The sequence below is a fragment of the Elephas maximus genome, chromosome 16, assembly GCF_024166365.1.
Source record: "Elephas maximus indicus isolate mEleMax1 chromosome 16, mEleMax1 primary haplotype, whole genome shotgun sequence".
NCBI classification, from domain to species: domain Eukaryota; kingdom Metazoa; phylum Chordata; class Mammalia; order Proboscidea; family Elephantidae; genus Elephas; species Elephas maximus.
Window position 1 is genome coordinate 20,257,959 of NC_064834.1, and position 21,019 is coordinate 20,278,977.

At 39.5% G+C, this 21,019-nt stretch overlaps 1 protein-coding gene across 4 annotated transcripts in view; it reads left to right on the forward strand.

Annotated features, from left to right (window-relative positions):
- CTNNA3 (catenin alpha 3) overlaps window positions 1-21,019 on the forward strand; it is a 1,852,175-nt gene that overhangs the window by 151,008 nt on the left and 1,680,148 nt on the right. For 3 of the 4 annotated variants that reach the window (XM_049856013.1, XM_049856011.1, XM_049856012.1), the window contains one exon: window positions 20,486-20,605. The exons of the other annotated variant lie outside the window; for it this stretch is intronic. In XM_049856013.1, coding sequence (XP_049711970.1) covers window positions 20,486-20,605 — 120 coding nt within the window. The remainder of the gene's footprint in view (window positions 1-20,485; window positions 20,606-21,019) is intronic. 4 annotated transcript variants of the gene reach the window in all.

Here is a 21,019-nt window from a genome sequence, read left to right on the forward strand (position 1 = left end):
GGTGTTTTTTTTTTTTTTCTTTCAAAAACTGATTGTTACTCTTAGAACTTCCCTATGGCCTCCCTTATCTAGCTTAAACATTTCTTGATGCTTGACAATTCCTTGTATGACCACTCTGAATACTCTAGAATTTCTCTGTGTTTTCAAGTAGGCTATGTCACTTTGTATGGTTTTTTTTTCCTGCTGAAGTTTTCAGTATTGACTTTGATCTCCTTGAACATGGTGAACAAAGTTCTCTCGTGGTCAGAGTTTGGAAACTCCCATTCTGGACTCTGGGTGTCTGCCTCTGCTTTTTGCTGGTTTTTACTCGTGGTATTTTGTTCTCATGTGAATGACTGTGTGCTGAACATCTCCTCTCTTGCAGCTCATCTCAGGAAAGTCCTCACTTTTTTATTAGCTTTTTCATGTTTTTAAGATGAAGTGCTTTATATTTCATCAAGCATTATTTGTTTTCTTCATCTCAAAGACTGGATTCAATTGCTAATTTGCTGTCATGAGAAATACCAAAGCTGGTTGCCATTGAGTTGATTTTGACTCATAGCGGCCCCATAGCACAGAGGGTTTCCCAGGAGCGGCTGATGGATTTGAACTGCCAACCTTTTGGTTTAGCAGCCTGAGTGAGCCACAGTGGCTCCATTACAAGAAATAGAAATTCCCCCAAATCATCTCTGTAAATCTTTTTCTATGCATATTATGGATTGTAGGTAACTCCCATGAAATGTGGCATCTTGAAATTAAAACAAAACTCTCTGATGTGATCATTCCGTAATATAATCAGATGATTACCTCCCTGATTTGATGTCTAACATTATCTTACCTGTTATGGTAGCCTTGTTTGTTATATTGATTCATATTGATTTTGTGATCACTTAAAACCTCCAAGTCTCTGATTTCAAACTACTCTTAATCCAGGCCTTTTTCATCTGATACTAATTTTAGTATTTTACATGTAAATATTACATTTATACTCCCTGAAGTTTATCTTAATTCTGGCTTTTTTTTTTTAAACAGTTCATCAAGATTTTTTTGACTCGATTTTGTCTTCCCCTCCTAACCTGGTGTCATTTTCAAATTTCTTCACCAAAATCATTAATGTAAAAATGTTCGGTAACATGCAAAACAGTATCACATCTCCTTTTCAGATAATACCAAATACCAGCACACTTTGCGTAAAGTTATTGAAATGAGCTCATGTGTGCTTCATTGGGCTAATATTTAAACCACGTTTCTTTTATTTTACCCTCAAGCATTTTCTCAAAAGCCTTCCTGAAATCAAGATATATAGTCTGTGGCATCGTGAATTTATCAGTCTAGTAACCCCAGTTATAAAGGAAATGAGGTTAGATTGGCATGACTTACTCTTAATAAACCTATAAGAGGCCTAAGTGACCATTGCTTGCTTGCTTTTATTTCTTTTGCTTTTTTTGATCTTCATTTTCCAATTCACTTGCTTATGGTTGTAAACAAGTTGTCTGTGGGGATCTCCTTGCCCTTAAGATCTAAACATAATTGGTTTCAACCCTTATTCCATGTTCTGTCAGCTATAATGTTTTCCCCAAGATTTCTGCAAATTCCCTGAGGGGTCATATTCTTGAGGTCACCTTTGGCTCCAAGCTTTTACTTCCACTGAATTGCTTTAGTTTATGGGTTGCCTTTTTATCCCTATTTTACATTATATTCATCTAGAATTGGAAGTTGGCCTTTTCCCCTAGATTTAATACACACACACGCACACACACACATACACATACACACCCAGCCACCACCCCGCCTCCCCAACTCTTCCAGACAAGGCATGTCTTTGTATATGGCAAATCTTATAGAAACTTTGGAGACATGGAATGGAGAGAGTTTTATACTATAGCAGTGTATGATAAGCAGCTTTGATTTGAGTACATATTAGAAATCTTAAGTCTTTTAGCCACTTCACCTCATTGCTCTCTCATCTCCCTTCCCCCTGCTTACTCTCCCTCACACCCCTAAAGTCCTGTTCATTTGAATGCAATAAAGAGTTGCTATCTACTCACCACCCCACTCGGCTTCTGCTGATTTATGCTAATTTTTAGCAATCACTATCCGGTTTAAATTGCTTAAAATATACTTACATGTTGTTGTTGGGTGCCTTGGGGTTGATTCTGACTCATAGAAACCCCATGTGTATATACATACACACACACACATACACGTATATGTACATGTATACACACATATACATACATACAGTATATATGCAGATATATATGTGTATACATACACACATATATCATACTATATAATAATTATAGTTTTTTTTGAGGTGAGAGGTCATCCACTTTGAAGATATAAATTTCTTTTTTGGGGACACACAAATCTGCTTTCCAGAGAAGTGGGCTACCTTTTTATTTCTTGGCCTTGTTTGAAATGCAGTGTACAAAGGTCTGTCCTTCCTTCTTGTGTTATCTTTATATTTCATGGACGCCTCTGCTCACTCTGCTCATTCTAGGGTTTTTTTCCCCTGACACTCTTATACTGGTTCCTGGAGAGTTTTAGGACTTGTTCGTTGCTGCACAGAACCAAAGGATTCCTCTGCTACTACAGTGTTCCCTTTGGTGCCTTACCCTTTTCTCCCTTATTAGACCTTTTTCCAAATAACAGAATTTCTTTTTATACTTATTTAAGGTATATTTCCTTTCAGATGTCAAGTAAGTGAGCTGTTACTCTCCTTTTGATTAATAGTCTAGATCTACAAATTTCCTGATCTCTTTGTGTTTCCTTATCTTTATTAAGTTATCCTCTTTTCACTGAGACTGCCCGTAGAGATGCAATTAAAATAGAACATTTACCAGGACATAGACTGAGACCATCAACTAGTGCAAACCCGGGTCCCCCAGCCACTCTCAGTGGGATAAGTACAGCCAAACAGCACAGACTTAGTGTATAATTAAATGCATTCAGGATTCCTGACTTGGCAGTTTTAAAGGTATCTAGTTGCTTTAGGAAATACATGTCTTCTTCTGGGGGAAGCATGTCCAACTCTAAGGGAGGGCAGAGAAAAAAGTAAGGAAAGGCAATTTGGCTTTATTGCTGCCATTGCTCGTAATTTTTCATGGGGATTTAAGTTAAAAAATTTATCTCTCTTTGGTACTCTTCAAATTTTTCAGCCTTTTCTCAACCATTGATACTTCTCAGAATTCCACATCCTATTTTATTGGCATCTGGATTTTGTAAGGGTTGATTTTATTTGGGAGAAAATTGGCTTGGATGTCTCCTGCTTTCTCAAGGGGCCAAAACAATATGAGGGAAGAACATGGCTTTTGGCAGCGGGGAGACTGTTTGAATCCTAGCTCTGTCATCTGTCAGCTGGGGGACTTTGGGAAAGTTAAAAACCTGTGGGCCATGGTTTCTTTGTCTGAACTCTAGGGATGATAACATCTACTCTGAACATGTTGAAAGGTCTTGTGGAGATTAAACGAGGTGATATATAAATTTTCTGATAACTGTTGTTATTGTTGTGTGCCGCCAAGTTGGTTCCAACTCATAGCCACCCTATATGACACAGTAGAACTGCCCCATAGGTTTTCCTAGGCTGTAATCTTCTTTCCATCAGGGTGAGTTTGAACTACCAACCTTTGGTTAGCAGCTGAGGGGATTAACCATCGTGCCACAGGGGCTTTTTTTTTTCCTGATTACGAGTAGATGATAAATGTAAGCTCTTTCACCTTCCCTCCTTCCCCCATCCCATCTTTTCCCACTATAATACCTTGCTACCGCTTTTTCGCTCTTGCACGCAATGCTGTACTTATTCCTAAAAATGAAGGGAAATATGTTTGACTCCTGAGTTGAACAAAATTTTCCAACTTTTTTCACTCATCATACCATACTTTTTAACAGACCAGTGTCATTATAGGAAATAGGTTCTGTACTTAATAACTCCTTATATCAAATATGTATTTAACATTTGCTACATAAATTGTTATAAAGCATTCATGAATTGAATGATAATTATGAATATTATTTATAATATTGACAGAAAACCGTGTATTACTATATTCATAGCTGAGACTTTTTTGAGGTCACCATCTATTATTAAAAAGCAGGTATATGCTAGCAAAAAGACTTTTCAAAGCTTTTTATTATTAAAAATGTCAGCAGTTTATAAATGGAGAAGTTACTATATAATTGAAAGCCATTGGTAGCCATCTGTATTCTACAGGAGACCTTAGACAAAATATGCAAAGACATGTTAAGCTTAAAAAAAAAAAAATAGTGAGTCCCCAAACTCAAGATGGAATAGGAGATACAAGAAATGGAGGCAAGTAGAGCACACTTGCTGGATTTGTGCTCAATTTCATAATGAAAACTTGAAGGAAGAAGGAAATTTAAACCATTTAAATATGTTTATTATTTTTTTTGAAGGGACCAACTAAGACAGAGAACAGAAGGGCCCCCAAGTGTGCAAACAGTAACAAGAAATGGGCAGAAACAAAGGTGTTCCCCAGAACAATGGGGCAGTTGTTGTTGTTAGGTGCTGTCGAGTTGGTTCTGACTCAGCGACCCTATGCACAACAGAACGAAACACTGTCCGGTCCTGCGCCACCCTTACAATCGTTGTTATGCTTGAGCTCATTGTTGCAGCCACTGTGTCAGTCCACCTCGTTGAGAATCTTCCTCTTTTCCACTGACCCTGTACTCTGCCAAGCATGATGTCCTTCTCCATGGACTGATCCCTCCTGACAACATGTCCAAAGTATGTAAGACGCAGTCTCGCCATCCTTGCCTCTAAGGAGCACTCTGGCCGGACTTCTTCCAAGACAGATTTGTTCATTCGTTTGGCAGCCCATGGTATATATATTCTTCGCCAATGCCACAATTCAAAGGCGTCAACTCTTCTTCGGTCTTCCTTATTCATTGTCCAGCTTTCACATGCATATGATGTGATTGAAAATACCATAGCTTGGGTCAGGCGCACCTTAGTCTTCAGGGTGACATTAATGGGGCAGGGTATCTAAAAATAGCCTGCGAACTTCTTTAAAGTTGCCTTTCAGAAACAGCTGGAGAAAACCAGCCCCAGGGACATGTGCAGAACATCCACCTGTGACCCCTGTGACCTTTCACCAGGGGCAGTGAGGGGCTGCAGCCCCAGCTGGGGAATTGAACCCCGGGAGCGAGAGACTGTGCAGGCGCAACACCCCATAATAAGTCCTGCTACAAATCCCAGAGGCCTCTGGGACAGGATCCATCTTGGAAAGCTGCTTCATGCGCACCTTGGTTACTATATCCCTGCCTGTGTCTGTGAATAAACACGAATCTTTTCCCGCCCAAGAACTTTTTTTTTTTTGAGAGTTTTCTTTTTTTTTTAATAACTTTTATTAAGCTTCAAGTGAACGTTTACAAATCCAATCAGTCTGTCACATATAAGTTTACATACATCTCACTCCCTACTCCCACTTGCTCTCCCCCTCTTGAGTCAGCCCTTTCAGTCTCTCCTTTCTTGACAATTTTGCTGGCTTCCCTCTCTCTCTATCCTCCCATCCCCCCTCCAGACAAGAGTTGCCAACACAATCTCAAGTGTCCACCTGATATAATTAGCTCACTCTTCATCAGCGTCTCTCTCCCAACCAATGACCAGTCCCTTTCATGTCTGATGAGTTGTCTTCGGGGATGGTTCCTGTCCTGTGCCAACAGAAGGTCTGGGGAGCATGGCCGCCGGGATTCCTCTAGTCTCAGTCAGACCATTAAGTTTGGTCTTTTTATGAGAATTTGGGGTCTGTATCCCACTGATCTCCTGCTCCCTCAGGGGTCCTCTGCTGTGCTCCCTGTCAGGGCAGTCATCGATTGTGGCCAGGCACCAACTAGTTCTTTGGTCTCAGGATGATGTAGGTCTCTGGTTCATGTGGCCCTTTCTGTCTCTTGGGCTCTTAGTTGTCGTGTGGCCTTGGTGTTCTTCATTTTCCTTTGCTCCAGGTGGGTTGAGACCAATTGCTGCATCTTAGATGGCCGCTTGTTAGCATTTAAGACCCCAGACGCCACATTTCAAAGTGGGATGCGGAATGATTTCATAATAGAATTATTTTGCCAATTGACTTAGAAGTCCCCGAAAACCATGTTCCCCAGACCCCCGAGCTTGCTCCACTGACCTTTGAAGCATTCATTTTATCTCGGAAACCTCTTTGCTTTTAGTCCAGTCCAATTGGGCTGACCTTCCTTGTATTGAGTGTTGTCTTTCCCTTCACCCAAAGCAGTTCTTATCTACTGATTAATCAATAAAAAACCCTCTCCCACCCTCCCTCCCTCCCCTCCTCGTAACCACAAAAGTATGTGTTCTTCTCAGGTTTACTATTTCTCAAGAGTTTATAATAGTGGTCTTATACAATATTTGTCCTTTTGCCTCTGACTAATTTCGCTCAGCATAATGCCTTCCAGGTTCCTCCATGTTATGAAATGTTTCAGAGATTCGTCACTGTTCTTTATTGATGCGTAGTATTCCATTGTGTGAATGTACCACAATTTATTTAACCATTCATCCGTTGATGGACACCTTGGTTGCTTCCAACTTTTTGCTATTGTAAACAGAGCTGCAATAAACATGGGTGTGCATATATCTGTTTGTATGAAGGCTCTTGTATCTCTAGGGTATATTCTGAGGAGTGGGATTTCTGGGTTGTATGGTAGTTCTATTTCTAACTGTTTAAGATAACGCCAGATAGATTTCCAAAGTGGTTGTACCATTTTACATGCCCACCAGCAGTGTATGAGAGTTCCAATCTCTCCGCAGCCTCTCCAACATTTATTATTTTGTGTTTTTGGGATTAATGCCAGCCTTGCTGGTGTGAGATGAAATCTCATCGTAGTTTTAATTTGCATTTCTCTAATGGCTAATGATCGAGAGCATTTTCTCATGTATCTGTTGGCTGCCTGAATATCTTCTTTAGTGAAATGTGTGTTCATATCCTTTGCCCACTTCTTGATTGGGTTGTTTGTCTTTTTGTGGTTGAGTTTTGACAGAATCATGTAGATTTTAGAGATCAGGCGCTGGTCGGAGATGTCATAGCTGAAAATTCTTTCCCAATCTGTAGGTGGTCTTTTTACTCTTTTGGAGAAGTCTTTAGATGAGCATAGGTGTTTGATTTTTAGGAGCTCCCAGTTATTGGGTTTCTCTTCATCATTTTTGGTAATGTTTTGTATTCTGTTTATACCTTGTATTAGGGCTCCTAGGGTTGTCCCAATTTTTTCTTCCATGATCTTTATCGTTTTAGTCTTTATGTTTAGGTTTTTGATCCACTTGGAGTTAGTTTTTGTGCATGGTGTGAGGTATGGGTCCTGTTTCATTTTTTTGCAAATGGATATCCAGTTATGCCAGCACCATTTGTTAAAAAGGCTATCTTTTCCCCAATTAATTGACACTGGTCCTTTGTCAAATATTAGCTGCTCATACGTGGATGGATCTATGTCTGGGTTCTCAATTCTGATCCATTGGTCTATGTGCCTGTTGTTGTACCAGTACCAGGCTGTTTTGACTACTGTGGCTGTATAATAGGTTCTGAAGTCAGGTAAAGTGAGGCCTCCCACTTTCTTCTTCTTTTTCAGTAGTGCTTTGCTTATCCGGGGCTTCTTTCCCTTCCATATGAAATCGGTGATTTGTTTCTCTATCCCCTTAAAATATGACATTGGAATTTGGATCGGAAGTGCGTTAAATGTATAGATGGCTTTTGGTAGAATAGACATTTTTACTATGTTAAGTCTTCCTATCCATGAGCAGGGTATGTTTTTCCACTTAAGTATGTCCTTTTGAATTTCTTGTAGTAGAGCTTTGTAGTTTTCTTTGTATAGGTCTTTTACATCCTTGGTAAGATTTATTCCTAAGTATCTTATCTTCTTGGGGGCTACTGTGAATGGTATTGATTTGGTGATTTCCTCTTCGGTGTTCTTTTTGTTGATGTAGAGGAATCCAAGTGATTTTTGTATGTTTATTTTATAACCTGAGACTCTGCCAAACTCTTCTATTAGTTTCAGTAGTTTTCTGCAGGATTCCTTAGGGTTTTCTGTGTATATAATCATGTCATCTGCAAATAGTGATAACTTTACTTCTTCCTTGCCAATCTGGATACCTTTTATTTCTTTGTCTAGCCTAATTGCCCTGGCTAGGACTTCCAGCACGATGTTGAATAAGAGCGGTGATAAAGGGCATCCTTGTCTGGTTCCCGTTCTCAAGGGAAATGCTTTCAGCTTCTCTCCATTTAGAGTGATATTGGCTGTTCGCTTTGCATAGACGCCCTTTATTATGTTGAGGAATTTTCCTTCAATTCCTATTTTGGTAAGAGTTTTTATCATAAATGGGTGTTGGACTTTGTCAAATGCCTTTTCTGCATCAATTGATAAGATCATGTGGTTTTTGTCTTTTGTTTTATTTATGTGATGGATTACATTAATGGTTTTTCTGATATTAAACCAGCCTTGCATACCTGGTATAAATCCCACTTGATCAGGGTGAATTATTTTTTTGATGTGTTGTTGGATTCTATTGGCTAGAATTTTGTTGAGGATTTTTGCATCAATGTTCATGAGGGATATAGGTCTATAATTTTCTTTTTTTGTAATGTCTTTACCTGGTTTTGGTATCAGGGAGATGGTGGCTTCATAGAATGAGTTGGGTAGTATTCCGTCATTTTCTATGCTTTGGAATACCTTCAGAAGTAGTGGTGTTAACTCTTCTCTGAAAGTTTGGTAGAACTCTGCAGTGAAGCCGTCCGGGCCAGGGCTTTTTTTTGTTGGGAGTTTTTTGATTACTGTTTCAATCTCTTTTTTTGTTAAGCGTCTATTTAGTTGTTCTACTTCTGATTGTGTTAGTTTAGGTAGGTAGTGTTTTTCCAGGAATTCATCCATTTCTCCTAGGTTTTCAAATTTGTTAGAGTACAATTTTTCATAATAATCTGAAATGATTCTTTTAATTTCATTTGGTTCTGTTGTGATGTGGTCCTTCTCGTTTCTTATTCGGGTTATTTGTTTCCTTTCCTGTATTTCTTTAGTCAGTCTAGCCAATGGTTTATCAATTTTGTTAATTTTTTCAAAGAACCAGCTTTTGGCTTTGTTAATTCTTTCAGTTGTTTTTCTGTTCTCTAATTCATTTAGTTCAGCTCTAATTTTTATTATTTGTTTTCTTCTGGTGCCTGATGGATTCTTTTGTTGCTCACTTTCTATTTGTTCAAGTTGTAGGGACAGTTCTCTGATTTTGGCTCTTTCTTCTTTTTGTATGTGTGCATTTATCGATATAAATTGGCCTCTGAGCACTGCTTTTGCTGTGTCCCAGAGGTTTTGATAGGAAGTATTTTCATTCTCGTTGCTTTCTATGAATTTCCTTATTCCCTCCTTGATGTCTTCTATAACCCAGTCTTTTTTCAGGAGGGTATTGTTCATTTTCCATGTATTTGATTTCTTTTCCCTAGTTTTTCTGTTATTGATCTCTAGTTTTATTGCCTTGTGGTCTGAGAAGATGCTTTGTAATATTTCGATGTTTTGGACTCTGCAAATGTTTGTTTTATGACCTAATATGTGGTCTATTCTAGAGAATGTTCCATGTGTGCTAGAAAAAAAAGTATATTTTGCAGCAGTTGGGTGGAGAGTTCTGTATAAGTCAACGAGGTCAAGTTGGTTGATTGTTGTAATTAGATCTTCCGTGTCTCTGTTGAGCTTCTTACTGGATGTCCTGTCCTTCTCCGAAAGTGGTGTGTTGAAGTCTCCTACTATAATTGTGGAGGTATCTATCTCACTTTTCAATTCTGTTAAAATTTGATTTATGTATCTTGCAGCCCTGTCATTGGGTGCATATATATTTAATATGGTTATGTCTTCCTGATCAATTGTCCCTTTTATCATTATATAGTGTCCTTCTTTATCCTTTGTGGAGGATTTAAGTCTAAAGTCTATTTTGTCAGAAATTAATATTGCTACTCCTCTTCTTTTTTGCTTATTGTTTGGTTGATATACTTTTTTCCATCCTTTGAGTTTTAGTTTGTTTGTGTCTCTAAGTCTAAGGTGTGTCTCTTGTAGGCAGCATATAGATGGATCGTGTTTCTTTATCCAGTCTGTGACTCTCTGTCTCTTTATTGGTGCATTTAGTCCATTTACATTCAGGGTAATTATAGATAAATAAGTTTTTAGTGCTGTCATTTTGATGCCTTTTTATGTGTGTTGTTGACAATTTCATTTTTCCACATACTTTTTTGTGCTGAGGCGTTTATCTTAGTAAATTGTGAGATCCTCATTTTCATAGTGTTTGACTTTATGTTAGTTGAGTCGTTACGTTTTTCTTGGCTTTTATCTTGAGTTATAGAGTTGTTATACCTTTTTGTGGTTACCTTATTGTTTACCCCTATTTTTCTAAATAAAAACCTAACTTGTATTGTTCTATATCGCCTTGTATCACTCTCCATATGGCAGTTCAATGCCTCCTGTATTTAGTCCCTCTTTTTGATTATTGTGATCTTTTACCTATTGACTTCCATGATTCCCTGTTATGTGTATTTTTTTTTTAATTAATCTTAATTTGTTTGTTTTTGTGATTTCCCTATTTGAGTTGATATCAGGATGTTCTGTTTTGTGACCTTGTGTTGTGCTGATATCTGATATTATTGGTTCTCTGACCAAACAATATCCTTTAGTATTTCTTGTAGCTTTGGTTTGGTTTTTGTAAATTCTCTAAACTTGTGTTTGTCTGTAAATATCTTAATTTCGCCTTCATATTTCAGAGAGAGTTTTGCTGGATATATGATCCTTGGCTGGCAGTTTTTCTCCTTCAGTGTTCTGTATATGTCGTCCCATTCCCTTCTTGCCTGCATGGTTTCTGCTGAGTAGTCTGAACTTATTCTTATTGATTCTCCCTTGAAGGAAACCTTTCTTTTCTCCCTGGCTGCTTTTAAAATTTTCTGTTTATCTTTGGTTTTGGTGAGTTTGATGACAATATGTCTTGGTGTTTTTCTTTTTGGATCAATCTTAAATGGGGTTCGATGAGCATCTTGGATAGATATCCTTTCGTCTTTCATGATGTCAGGGAAGTTTTCTGTCAGGAGTTCTTCAACTATTTTCTCTGTGTTTTCTATCTCCCCTCCCTGTTCTGGGACTCCAATCACCCGCAGGTTATCCTTCTTGATAGAGTCCCACATAATTCTTAGGGTTTCTTCATTTTTTTTTAATTCTTTTCTCTGATTTTTTTTCAGCTATGTTGGTGTTGATTCCCTGGTCCTCCAGATGTCCCAGTCTGCATTCTAATTGCTCGAGTCTGCTCCTCTGACTTCCTATTGCATTGTCTAATTCTGTAATTTTATTGTTAATCTTTTGGATTTCTACATGTTGTCTCTCTATGGATTCTTGCAACTTATTAATTTTTCCACTATGTTCTTGAATAATTTTTTTGAGTTCTTCAACAGTTTTATCAGTGTGTTCCTTGGCTTTTTCTGCAGTTATCCTAATTTCATTTGTGATATCTTTAAGCATTCTGTAAATTAGTTTTTTATATTCTGTATCTGATAATTCCAGGATTGTATCTTCATTTGGGAAAGATTTTGATTCTTTTGTTTGGGGGGTTGGAGAAGGTGTCATGGTCTGCTTCTTTAAGTGGTTTGATATGGATTGTTGTCTCCGAGCCATCACTGGGAAACTAGTTTTTCCAGAAAATCCGCTAAAAAAAAACTGCAGTCAGATCCCTATCAGAGTTCTCCCTCTGGCTCAGGCTATTCGGATGTTAATGAAGCCGCCTGGGGAGGGTGGGGGAGGGAACAGAGAGATAGGAGAGTAGCACCTCAGAATATAGCCAGAGTTGCTTGTCTTGCTTGGAATGACTATTATATCTGAGATTCCCGCAGGGTGCGTCGCCTATGTGTGCTGGCTGTGTGGAGATTGCCCCCGGGGGGTCTGGCCCGCTGGAGTCACGGTCAGATCCTCCGCTTCCAGCCCCACGCCCAGCGTCAAGGTTCCCCTACTGGGACAGTGCACTTTTGACTCCAAAATCAGTCGCTGCCTCCCGGGGACTTCTGGTCCCTCCAGCCGCGTGGCCGTGCCGCTCCCGAGAACTAGTTGGGCCGCCTCCCGGGGTTAGTTCAGATGGGTGGAGCAGCTCCCCGTGCTTGTGCCGTGACTGAGTGTCCCGGCTGGGACGCTGTTCTCCCCGCTCCAATACCAGTCGCTGCCTCCCGGGGACTTCTCCTACCAGCTGCGTCCCACGCCGCCCGCGCGACCCGGCTGGGCCCCTTCCCGGGGTTAGTTCAGGGGGGTGGAGCAGCTCTCCGTGTTTATGCCGTGCCTGCGTCCAGTCCAAATCCCGGCGGGACGGTTCTCCGGCTGGGACGCTGCTCTTCCTGACTGGTACGCTGGCTCCAGGCTCTGGTAACAATCGCTGCTTCCCCGTATTAGTTCGTTCTCCGTCTCTAAATCTGTGTTTGTTGTTCAGGGTTCGTAGATTGTTATGTACGTGATCGATTCACTTGTTTTTCCGTGTCTTTGTTGTAAGAGGGATCCGAGGTAGCGTCTGCCTAGTCCGCCATCTTGGCTCCGCCTCCCCGCCCAAGAACTTTTAAAAAACCCAGGCCCGTCTTTTGTCCTGTGAGAAGAGGATAAACGTTGCTCTAGGCCCTCCTCATCTCCACTTGCAAGCCTCTTCAATAAAGCTTTGCTCTTGTGGAAAACTCTGCGTGCCTTATCTGCTCATTCTTGACCAGTGAGAGGCAAGAACCTTATTCTGGTAACACAACATCATTCCAGTTAGCTCTGATTTGATTAATTCTTACCTTCATTCAGTAGTTGTTTTTTGTGTTCTTCTTGTGTGTCAGTCACTGTACTATATACAGGGGATCCAGCCACCATGGACATGTTCTTTTGAAATTTATGGATTAGATAAGAAGTAAACTAACAGTGAGATAAGTTGCTATGTTAGAAGTTGGCACAAAGTGTTATGGAGCATGGTGGAAAATGTATCAAGGGAGAGTTTTTGAATAAGTGATGGCTGGCTAGGTTTGAAGAGTTAACTAAACAGAGAAGTTGGTGAGGCAGAGGATATTTTAAATGGAGGGAATGGTACGACATGTTCAAAGACCTGAAATACTTCTGAATGTTTGAGATAAAGGGCGACTGTGGGGAAGGAACAGGAGTCGAAGCTGAAGAGGCAGACAGAAAAAATTTGAACTGTAGTCTAAAAGCTAAGGGGGACCCATGAAAGAATCTTAGGCAGGGAAGTGACGTAAGCAGTTTTGCATTTTAGGATCATTACTCTGGCAGTCACGGGCAGGCAGGGTTGGGGGGTGGGGCAGAGTGGAGGTAGAGAGGCCAGTGAAGAAGAGGCTGATGCAGCCGTCTAGTTGTGAAATGATGGGCCTGGGGCGGGGAATGAATGGGAGAAATGAAGGAGGAATGCTCTGTAGTTTGAAAGTGATTGGAGTTCATTTGAGGAAGAGGGGAACATCAAGAGGACCTCCAGGGTTCTGGTTGAGTGTTGAGGACACCAGGTTTTCATTTACATAGCGGAGAGGCAGCTTATGGGTTTTAGGCATATTGGATTTTAGGGACATATGAGAGATAGTTAGGTCCACAGTTCGAAACCACCAGCAGCTCCGTGGGAGACAGACGTGACCGTCAGCTTCTGTAAAGATTTACAGTCTTGGAGACCCTATAGGTTTGCTAGGAGTTGGAATCGGCTCCACTGCAGTGCATTTGGTTGGTTTTTGGTTTGAGAGATAGTAGGTACTAAAAAATACGTGTTGAGCTCAGGAGAGCAAATAAAGCAAGAGACAGATTTAGAAAGCTTCCTGAAATAAGCGTCAGAAGAAAGAATAGGTTTGCATGAGGTCACCTAGGGAAGATGTACAGTGTGAACTAACATCTTTGAGGCAGTGTGGTTTGTGTAAGGCTCACTGAATGAAGAATCAATAACTAGGTTTGTGTTCAGGTTTGGCTCAGAAGAAATGATTTACGTAATTTTTATTGACTCAATCTAATGATGCCTCTACCTTCTCATTAAAAATGGTTATGACAAGACTTTTTAAAAAGAGTTTTATTGAAGTATAATTTATATACCATAAAATCAACTCACTTTAAGTGTACAATTCAATGATTTTTAGTAAATTTACAGAGTTGTGCAATCATTACTATAATTTTAGAACATTTCCATCATCCCCATCTTTTGGATCTCATTCCCATTTGTTGTCATTTCCTCTGTCCTCCCAGATTTGCCGATAGGAATAATAGCAGGAAAGAGTATTTAAAAGTTAAAATATCTAAATAAATGTCTCTTGTTGCTCACAGTGTCTAGTTTAAGTGTCTTGCACAGAGACAATAACCAGTAAACAGTTATTGACCTTATCCAATGCTTATTGGCCAATGAATGGTGTTATAAGTTTAATGACAGTGGTCTCTTACAATTTTATGGAACTTTTTAATTCATAAAGTAGCAAAGGCCTGGAGATCTACTTCTGAGAAATCAGCATTGAAAACCCTGTGGAGCACACAGTTCTACTCTGACGCACGTGAGGTTGCCATGTGTCGGAGTCAACTTGATGGCGTCTGGTACTGGTAAATCTGCAAATCTGGATGGTAACTTCTCTTAGGGAAGGGAGTGTTCTCTTGTTTTCTTCCCTATTTCTTTCATGTCTGGTATACTACCAAAAACCTCTTTTGCCATTGAGTTGATTCCAACTCATAGTGACTCTACAGGACAGAGTAGAACTGTCCCATAGGTTTCCAAGGAGTGGCTGGTGCATTCAAACTACTGGCCTTTTGATTAGCAGCCTAGCTCTTAACCACTGTACCCTAGGGCTCCAGGCATATTGCCAGAACCTTGATAAATGTTTGTTGAATGAACATCTTCCATTTTTTTCTCAACTAATTTCACAACAACCTTATAAAGTAAGTAGGCAAGGATAGTGTTTTCCATTTTGCAGGTAACAAAATTGAGGACTGGAATATTAATGACTTGTCCTAAAGTCATACAGTTAACAAATGACATAGCAAGGACTTGAATCCATAAATCAAGATGAGGGTGTTTTCAAGTGTATAGGTCTATTTCTGTTTTAGATCTTGAGCCCAATTTTTTCCTATGTTCTTAACTTCTGTACTCATTCCTTACAAAAAAAAAAAAAAAATTGAGATATGTCTGTATTTTAATTTTCTGCTTCACCTGTAAGCTTCCTTTTAATAAGTGGTATTATCATCTTGTAAGTTCATTTGGAAAATATGTATGAAAGTCAATGGATTAAGTTTAGAGAGATAAAATAATTTTTCCCCTCCATAATGCTTCATTTTTTATAGCCCTGTGGTTGCCATATTTAAGTAAGATAGATTAGCCATTTCTTATGCTTAAAACAATTCCTTTTTACTGTAAACATTAATATTTATAGGGCATTAATGCAGTGGGTTGGTTTTGGTTTAAAATCACATTAGTGATCCCGTATTTTCCATCAGGTACTTACTGGATACATTTTGTACACAGAACTCTGTGAGGATGGGATTTCTTTTTGTGATACAGGTGGCACTCAGCACCACAAACGCACTGAATGTTAAATGAGAAAAGATGACAACTGTTGAGCTGGCTCTTCTGGAGCCAGGTTACTCGATATTTTTTCATTATGGCAGTGAGTAGGCTGCTTGAGCTGTGGAGTTATTTGAGTCTATCGATCTCACGACAAAAGGAAGCCAGGCACAGGCAGTGAGGGGCAGAGACGCTTTGCTGGCCAGAGCCCTGCTGAATCCTTTCCTGTGGATTCTACCAGTTCCTTCTGGTTCTCTTGTTCAGATCACCCCACGAATCTGCGCAGTTTTCATGAACTCATTGGATGTGTAATTTGTATATAACATTGGCTTAGATTTATTTGAAAATACGTGGTTAGGAGAAAAAAAGGAGGAAAAAACAATGTATTTGGGAAGAGCAAAGGCTGAGTCAAACCAGACATTTTCCTTGCTTCCTTATTTATGCTTCTCTTTCCTGAAAAACAGATTTTCAGTTATTTTAATGGGAAGTGAGTGATTTCGTTGTCTTGTTTGGTGGGTTAGTATTATTATTCTTTCCTAAAGATCGCAATAGACCGATCTGCAGCCGATCATGGGGCTGGCACAGGAATGAGCAGCTTTCCATTCCTTTGTGCGTGGGGTCACCATGAGTTAGCTAACAACAATAACAAAAGGAATTAGATGAGGAAAAAAAAAAAACCCTGTGAAGATGTTCACAATGGTTACTCTTATAGCCAGGGTTGGGCTTAGGGATGTTGCTTGCACCCTCTCATTTTCACCTTGTCTGCCTTGTGATATACAGTAAGGCAGTCAAACAGGACAGAATATGGATTTGTTTCTTAGTTTAGAGCCCATTTTTAGTGTTCCATTTCAACAGTTTTGGAAAATACCTAGGTTTGATTTTCCTTCAGATTGATTTATTGGTGAGTTTTTTTTTTTTTCTTGTGGGAGAAGGGAGGAGTTTGATTTGGTTCCTAATAGGTTGAAAAATTAACATGGGATCAACAGAAGATTCAAGAAATTATTTCGGGTTCTTGTCTTATTTAAATGCACCACACGCTCCTTGGAAACTCTTATATGGTCGCTATGAGTCGAAATCAACTCGACAGCAGTGGGTTTGGTTTGTTTGTTTTTGTCACATTTAACATTCCCACTCAAAACTTTAAACAGGTAAAACCAAAAGTATTAAAATCTCTTTATTTAATTGCAGTCTTTCCCACCTTATCTCCAGCTGAGAGATCACGTATTTTGAGAAATAAATATGATGAAATTGCATTGCACTGAACTAATGTAGAAAATCTCAAGAGACTCGTTTTAATGATAAAAAACAGTGGCCAAGTGGAAAGAAAAGTTCTCAAACCAAGTCAGCATCAGACATCCTTAAGTAAAATCTAGGCCTCTGTTTAACCATTGACTTACTTTTCTGTACTTCAGCTTCATCAGCAAAGTGAAATTACTGTTTCTACCCTCCAGTATCCTTAACTGTGTATGTGTGTGTCTGGGGGGTGGGTAGCAGTGACGGGTTGGTGGTGGCTCAGTGGTAGAATTCTTGCCTTCCATGAGGGAGACCCAGGTTTGATTCTCGACCAGTGCGTTTCATGCGGAGCCACCAATCACCACCGGTCTGTCAGTGGAGGCTCGCATACTTGACAGCAGCTAACTACAACAACTAGAACAAAGTTAGACTACACGCTGCTTATGACCTCTCTGTGACAGTTATTTGTTGCCTTGAGTGAAAAAAATCCACTTAAATGAATGAAATAATCAGACTTCTATAGTATTTTGAGCTAAAAAACGGAGGCGTTTTTTTATAAGTACTGATAATGTAAGTTCAAACTAAAACCTCCGCATCATGCAAACTCTGACCTTTAGTGAAAACGTCTTGTGGTGATTATCTTTACTGCATTTCCTCCCTTACTTTTTTGGCCGTGGATAAATTTGGAAGTAACGGGTTTTGTGTTTCTTGTTTTGAAGTCTTACAAATGTGTTTTCCCAAAAGCTCCCGTTTGCAGTTGTGTGAAGTTCACAAAGATAAATGTGAAGAAGAAATATTTAAGACCTAGAGCTAATATTTTTTAGTGAAGAAAAAGTGTAGGGGATAAAGAATGCTTTAGAACTAAAAGGGTTGATTCATAAAATAGCTTGTATAATTAATAGAGATAATTACTTAAATTGTTAAGAAACTTAGAACCAAAAAACCAAACCCATTGCCGTCAGATCGACTCTGACTCACAGGGACCCTATAGGACAGAGTAGAACTACCCCATAGGGTTCCCAAGGAGTGGCTGTTGGATTTGAACTGCCGACCCTTTGGTCAGCAGCTGAGCTCTTACCACTGTTTTGTTTTGGACACAGAAAGAAGGGCCCCCAAAATGGGCATGCCACAGGAATGAACATGTTAGCATGATAAGTAATATAAAAACCAAATCAAACCTGTTGCCATTGAGTTGATTCTGACTCATAGCCATGGCCATTAAAATTATGCTGAAAGGAACTTGCTCCTGTGCAATAAAAGGGGCAAAATGAGCAGACTTTAGCTACGCTTAAGTGATATAGGTAGAATTGGTTTCCATTTAAGGCTCTGAAAATTCTTCCTGTCTTTTGAGGCCCAACTCAGATTCCCTCATGTCTTCAGTGTGGCATGAGTCCCTCATTATTAGTGACTTTTTTGTGTGTTTTTACCAAATAGTACTTTTTTCTCTTTTTCAAACTTTTTTTTTTAAACCCGTTGAATGAATTGGAGTTAATGATAGAACAGAGAGAGTAGGAACACTGTAGTCAGACAGACCTGGGTCAAAATCCCTGTTCAATCAAACTCTCCAAGTCTCAGATTCCTCACTGTAGAATAAGAAGAGAAATGGGAACTCACATGATTTTTGTGAGGATTAAATCAGAAAGCATAAAGTACCTGGCACTGAGCTGGCACTCAATAAATATTAGCGTCCTACCCATTCCTGAGTTCCATGTCTAGTTTGCTCAGTAGTCTGTAAATTCCTTTAGGGCAGGAAATATGTTTTATTCATCCTGGATGCCATTTGCTGTGGAGCAGATTCTGACCTCTTGTGCTGAACAGTAAACTGTACTCCATAGGGTTTTCATGGTTGTGACCTTTCAGAAGCAGATCTCCAGGCCTTTCTTCTGAGGCACCTCTGAGACAGTTCAAACTATCAACCTGTCAGTTAGTAACCAAGAGCTTAACTACACCGCCCAAGGACTCCTTGCCTTGTGCATGACCAAAAAAACAAAACAAAAAAACCCAAAAAATCAAAAACAAAAACCAAACCTGTTGCCGTCGAGTGGATTCTGACTCATAGTGAACCCTATAGGAGAGAGTAGAAGTGCCCCATAGGATTTTCCGGGAGCGGCTAGTGGATTCAAACTACAGACCTTTTGTTTAGAAGCCTAGCTCTTAACCACTGGGCTACCAGGGCATAAAAAAAAAAAAGAAACAAAACCAAACCCAGTGCCATCTAGTCGATTCCGACTCATAGCGCCCCTATAAGACAGAGTAGAACTGCCCTATAGAATTTCCAAGGAGCGCCTGGTGGTTTCAAACTGCCGACCCTTTGGCTAGTAGCTGTAGCACTTAACTACTACGCCACCAGGGTTTCCGTAGTAGGTACTAAAACAAAACACTAAAACGTTATTTGTCTAATTTAGTGTCCGGCTGTGGAAGCTTATCATTATTACTTCCCATTTCTTTTTCCTCTGTCACCTTGGATTGAGATAAACATGTTGCTTTCATGAAATCAAGGATTTTATTCAGTAGAACGCCATTATAATACGACTTATTGCATCGGACCTGGTATAGAAGGGGTCGAATCATTTCCCTGGAAACTTAATTATCTTCTATAAAATCTTATTAGTTTGTTTCATAGCATCCTAGTCACAATGGAGTTCTGCTGTGTTTAAGATAGTGAGGTCTCTATCTGTAGAAATCTATCCAGTGGCATACAGTGAGAACATGGGAAATAAAGGATATAGAGAGGGAACAAATGCAAATGTCTTGCAAATGATGTTACTTGACATTTTCAATCACTCAGCCCTGCAAAAAACCCAAAAAACCAAACCTGTTGTTTTTTTTTTTTCTGGTTGCTGTCGAGTCAATTCTGACTCATAGCGACCCTGTACGATAGAGTAGAACTGCCCCATACATTTTCCAAGGAGAGGCTGGTGGATTCAAACTGCCGACCTTTTGATTAGCAGTTGAGCTCTTAACCACTAATTCACTAAAATAATCCGAGGATTCAATTTCTTGTGAGCTACCTTGCTTAATTAATTCTTCATAGCAGGACAATAGTCTATAAAACACTGCAGTTTATCTTCTTTGTATTTATATAGTGTCTGACTTAAAAATGAACAAGAGCATTCTGATTCAGCAGAATCAATTTTATAACTCATCTGTGTTATAGAACAGAAATGGACAAATGGTTTGCTGAACATGGCACATTATGCTTTAATCATCAAAATGCCAGTTTTCCATCCTTGTCAGTATACAAGACCTGAGAGAACTTCCTGGCTGGAGCTTGCGGGCTGACCTATTCTGCATAGGGATTTCTACAGAGGCAAGCCATCCCTCACACCATTACAGCAAAATACCATGCAAACAGTCATTTTTTTCATAAATTTGGTTGCTTCCATATTTGGAATGTGAGAGCTTTTTTGATGCTTCTTCATTATGATCTGAAATTATACTTTCACTTTTTTTTTCTTGAAAAGCAGCAGTGTATCCTAAAACATGAAGGTATTTTTGAAAAATGGAGTATGTTCTTTTATTGGGATGAAGACTAACCATACTTCTCATTCACTTAATAATGTTGGTTTACTGAGGACACAGTTGCTAATTCTTTATAATTGTACTTAATTATTTCATTGAAAGGTAATTTACTAGTGTTTGTTATCTGTGTATTATGGGGGAAGAAACTGAGGCTCCGTATCAATTATTTCTATGTGTAGCTAGCTGGGAATTTGAGAAATCTACACTGTCCTAATGATCTGCTTTCATTTTTAATTTCAGTTTCAAAGGACATTTGAGTCTCTTAAAAATGTTTCCAACAAATCTGACCTCCAGAAGACCTACCAGAAACTTGGGAAGGAACTGGAAAATCTCGATTATTTAGCCTTCAAACGTCAGCAGGTAGGAGTCAGAGCTTCCTTTGGTGGAGGTCATGACCACTGTAGGCTTCCTGCTGCCCTGCCTGTCAGAGGTTCAGGCGGATCTGGGGAGCCTTATCGTCTAACGTTAGAGCAGAAATAGGTTGTGCTAAGCTGACCTGCTGTGTTCACACAGCTTCCTGCAGTGTTCAGTACGGTCCTTGTTTTCAGATGTGCGCGTTACGGGTTTCCACCTGTGTCCTTATAGCTCTCTTAAAGAAAGCTGCTACTGATTTGTGAAGGCCCACGTATCCTTTTGACTAGGACACCTCAGTGGCAGAAGGGAACCTTTAGGATGGCTTGACCAACTTGCTTTTACTTTTGACAGGGGAACATCTGAGGAGAAAAATCACAAAGATCAGGAAAAGGATTTGGGTGTATGTTAAAAAAAAAAAAT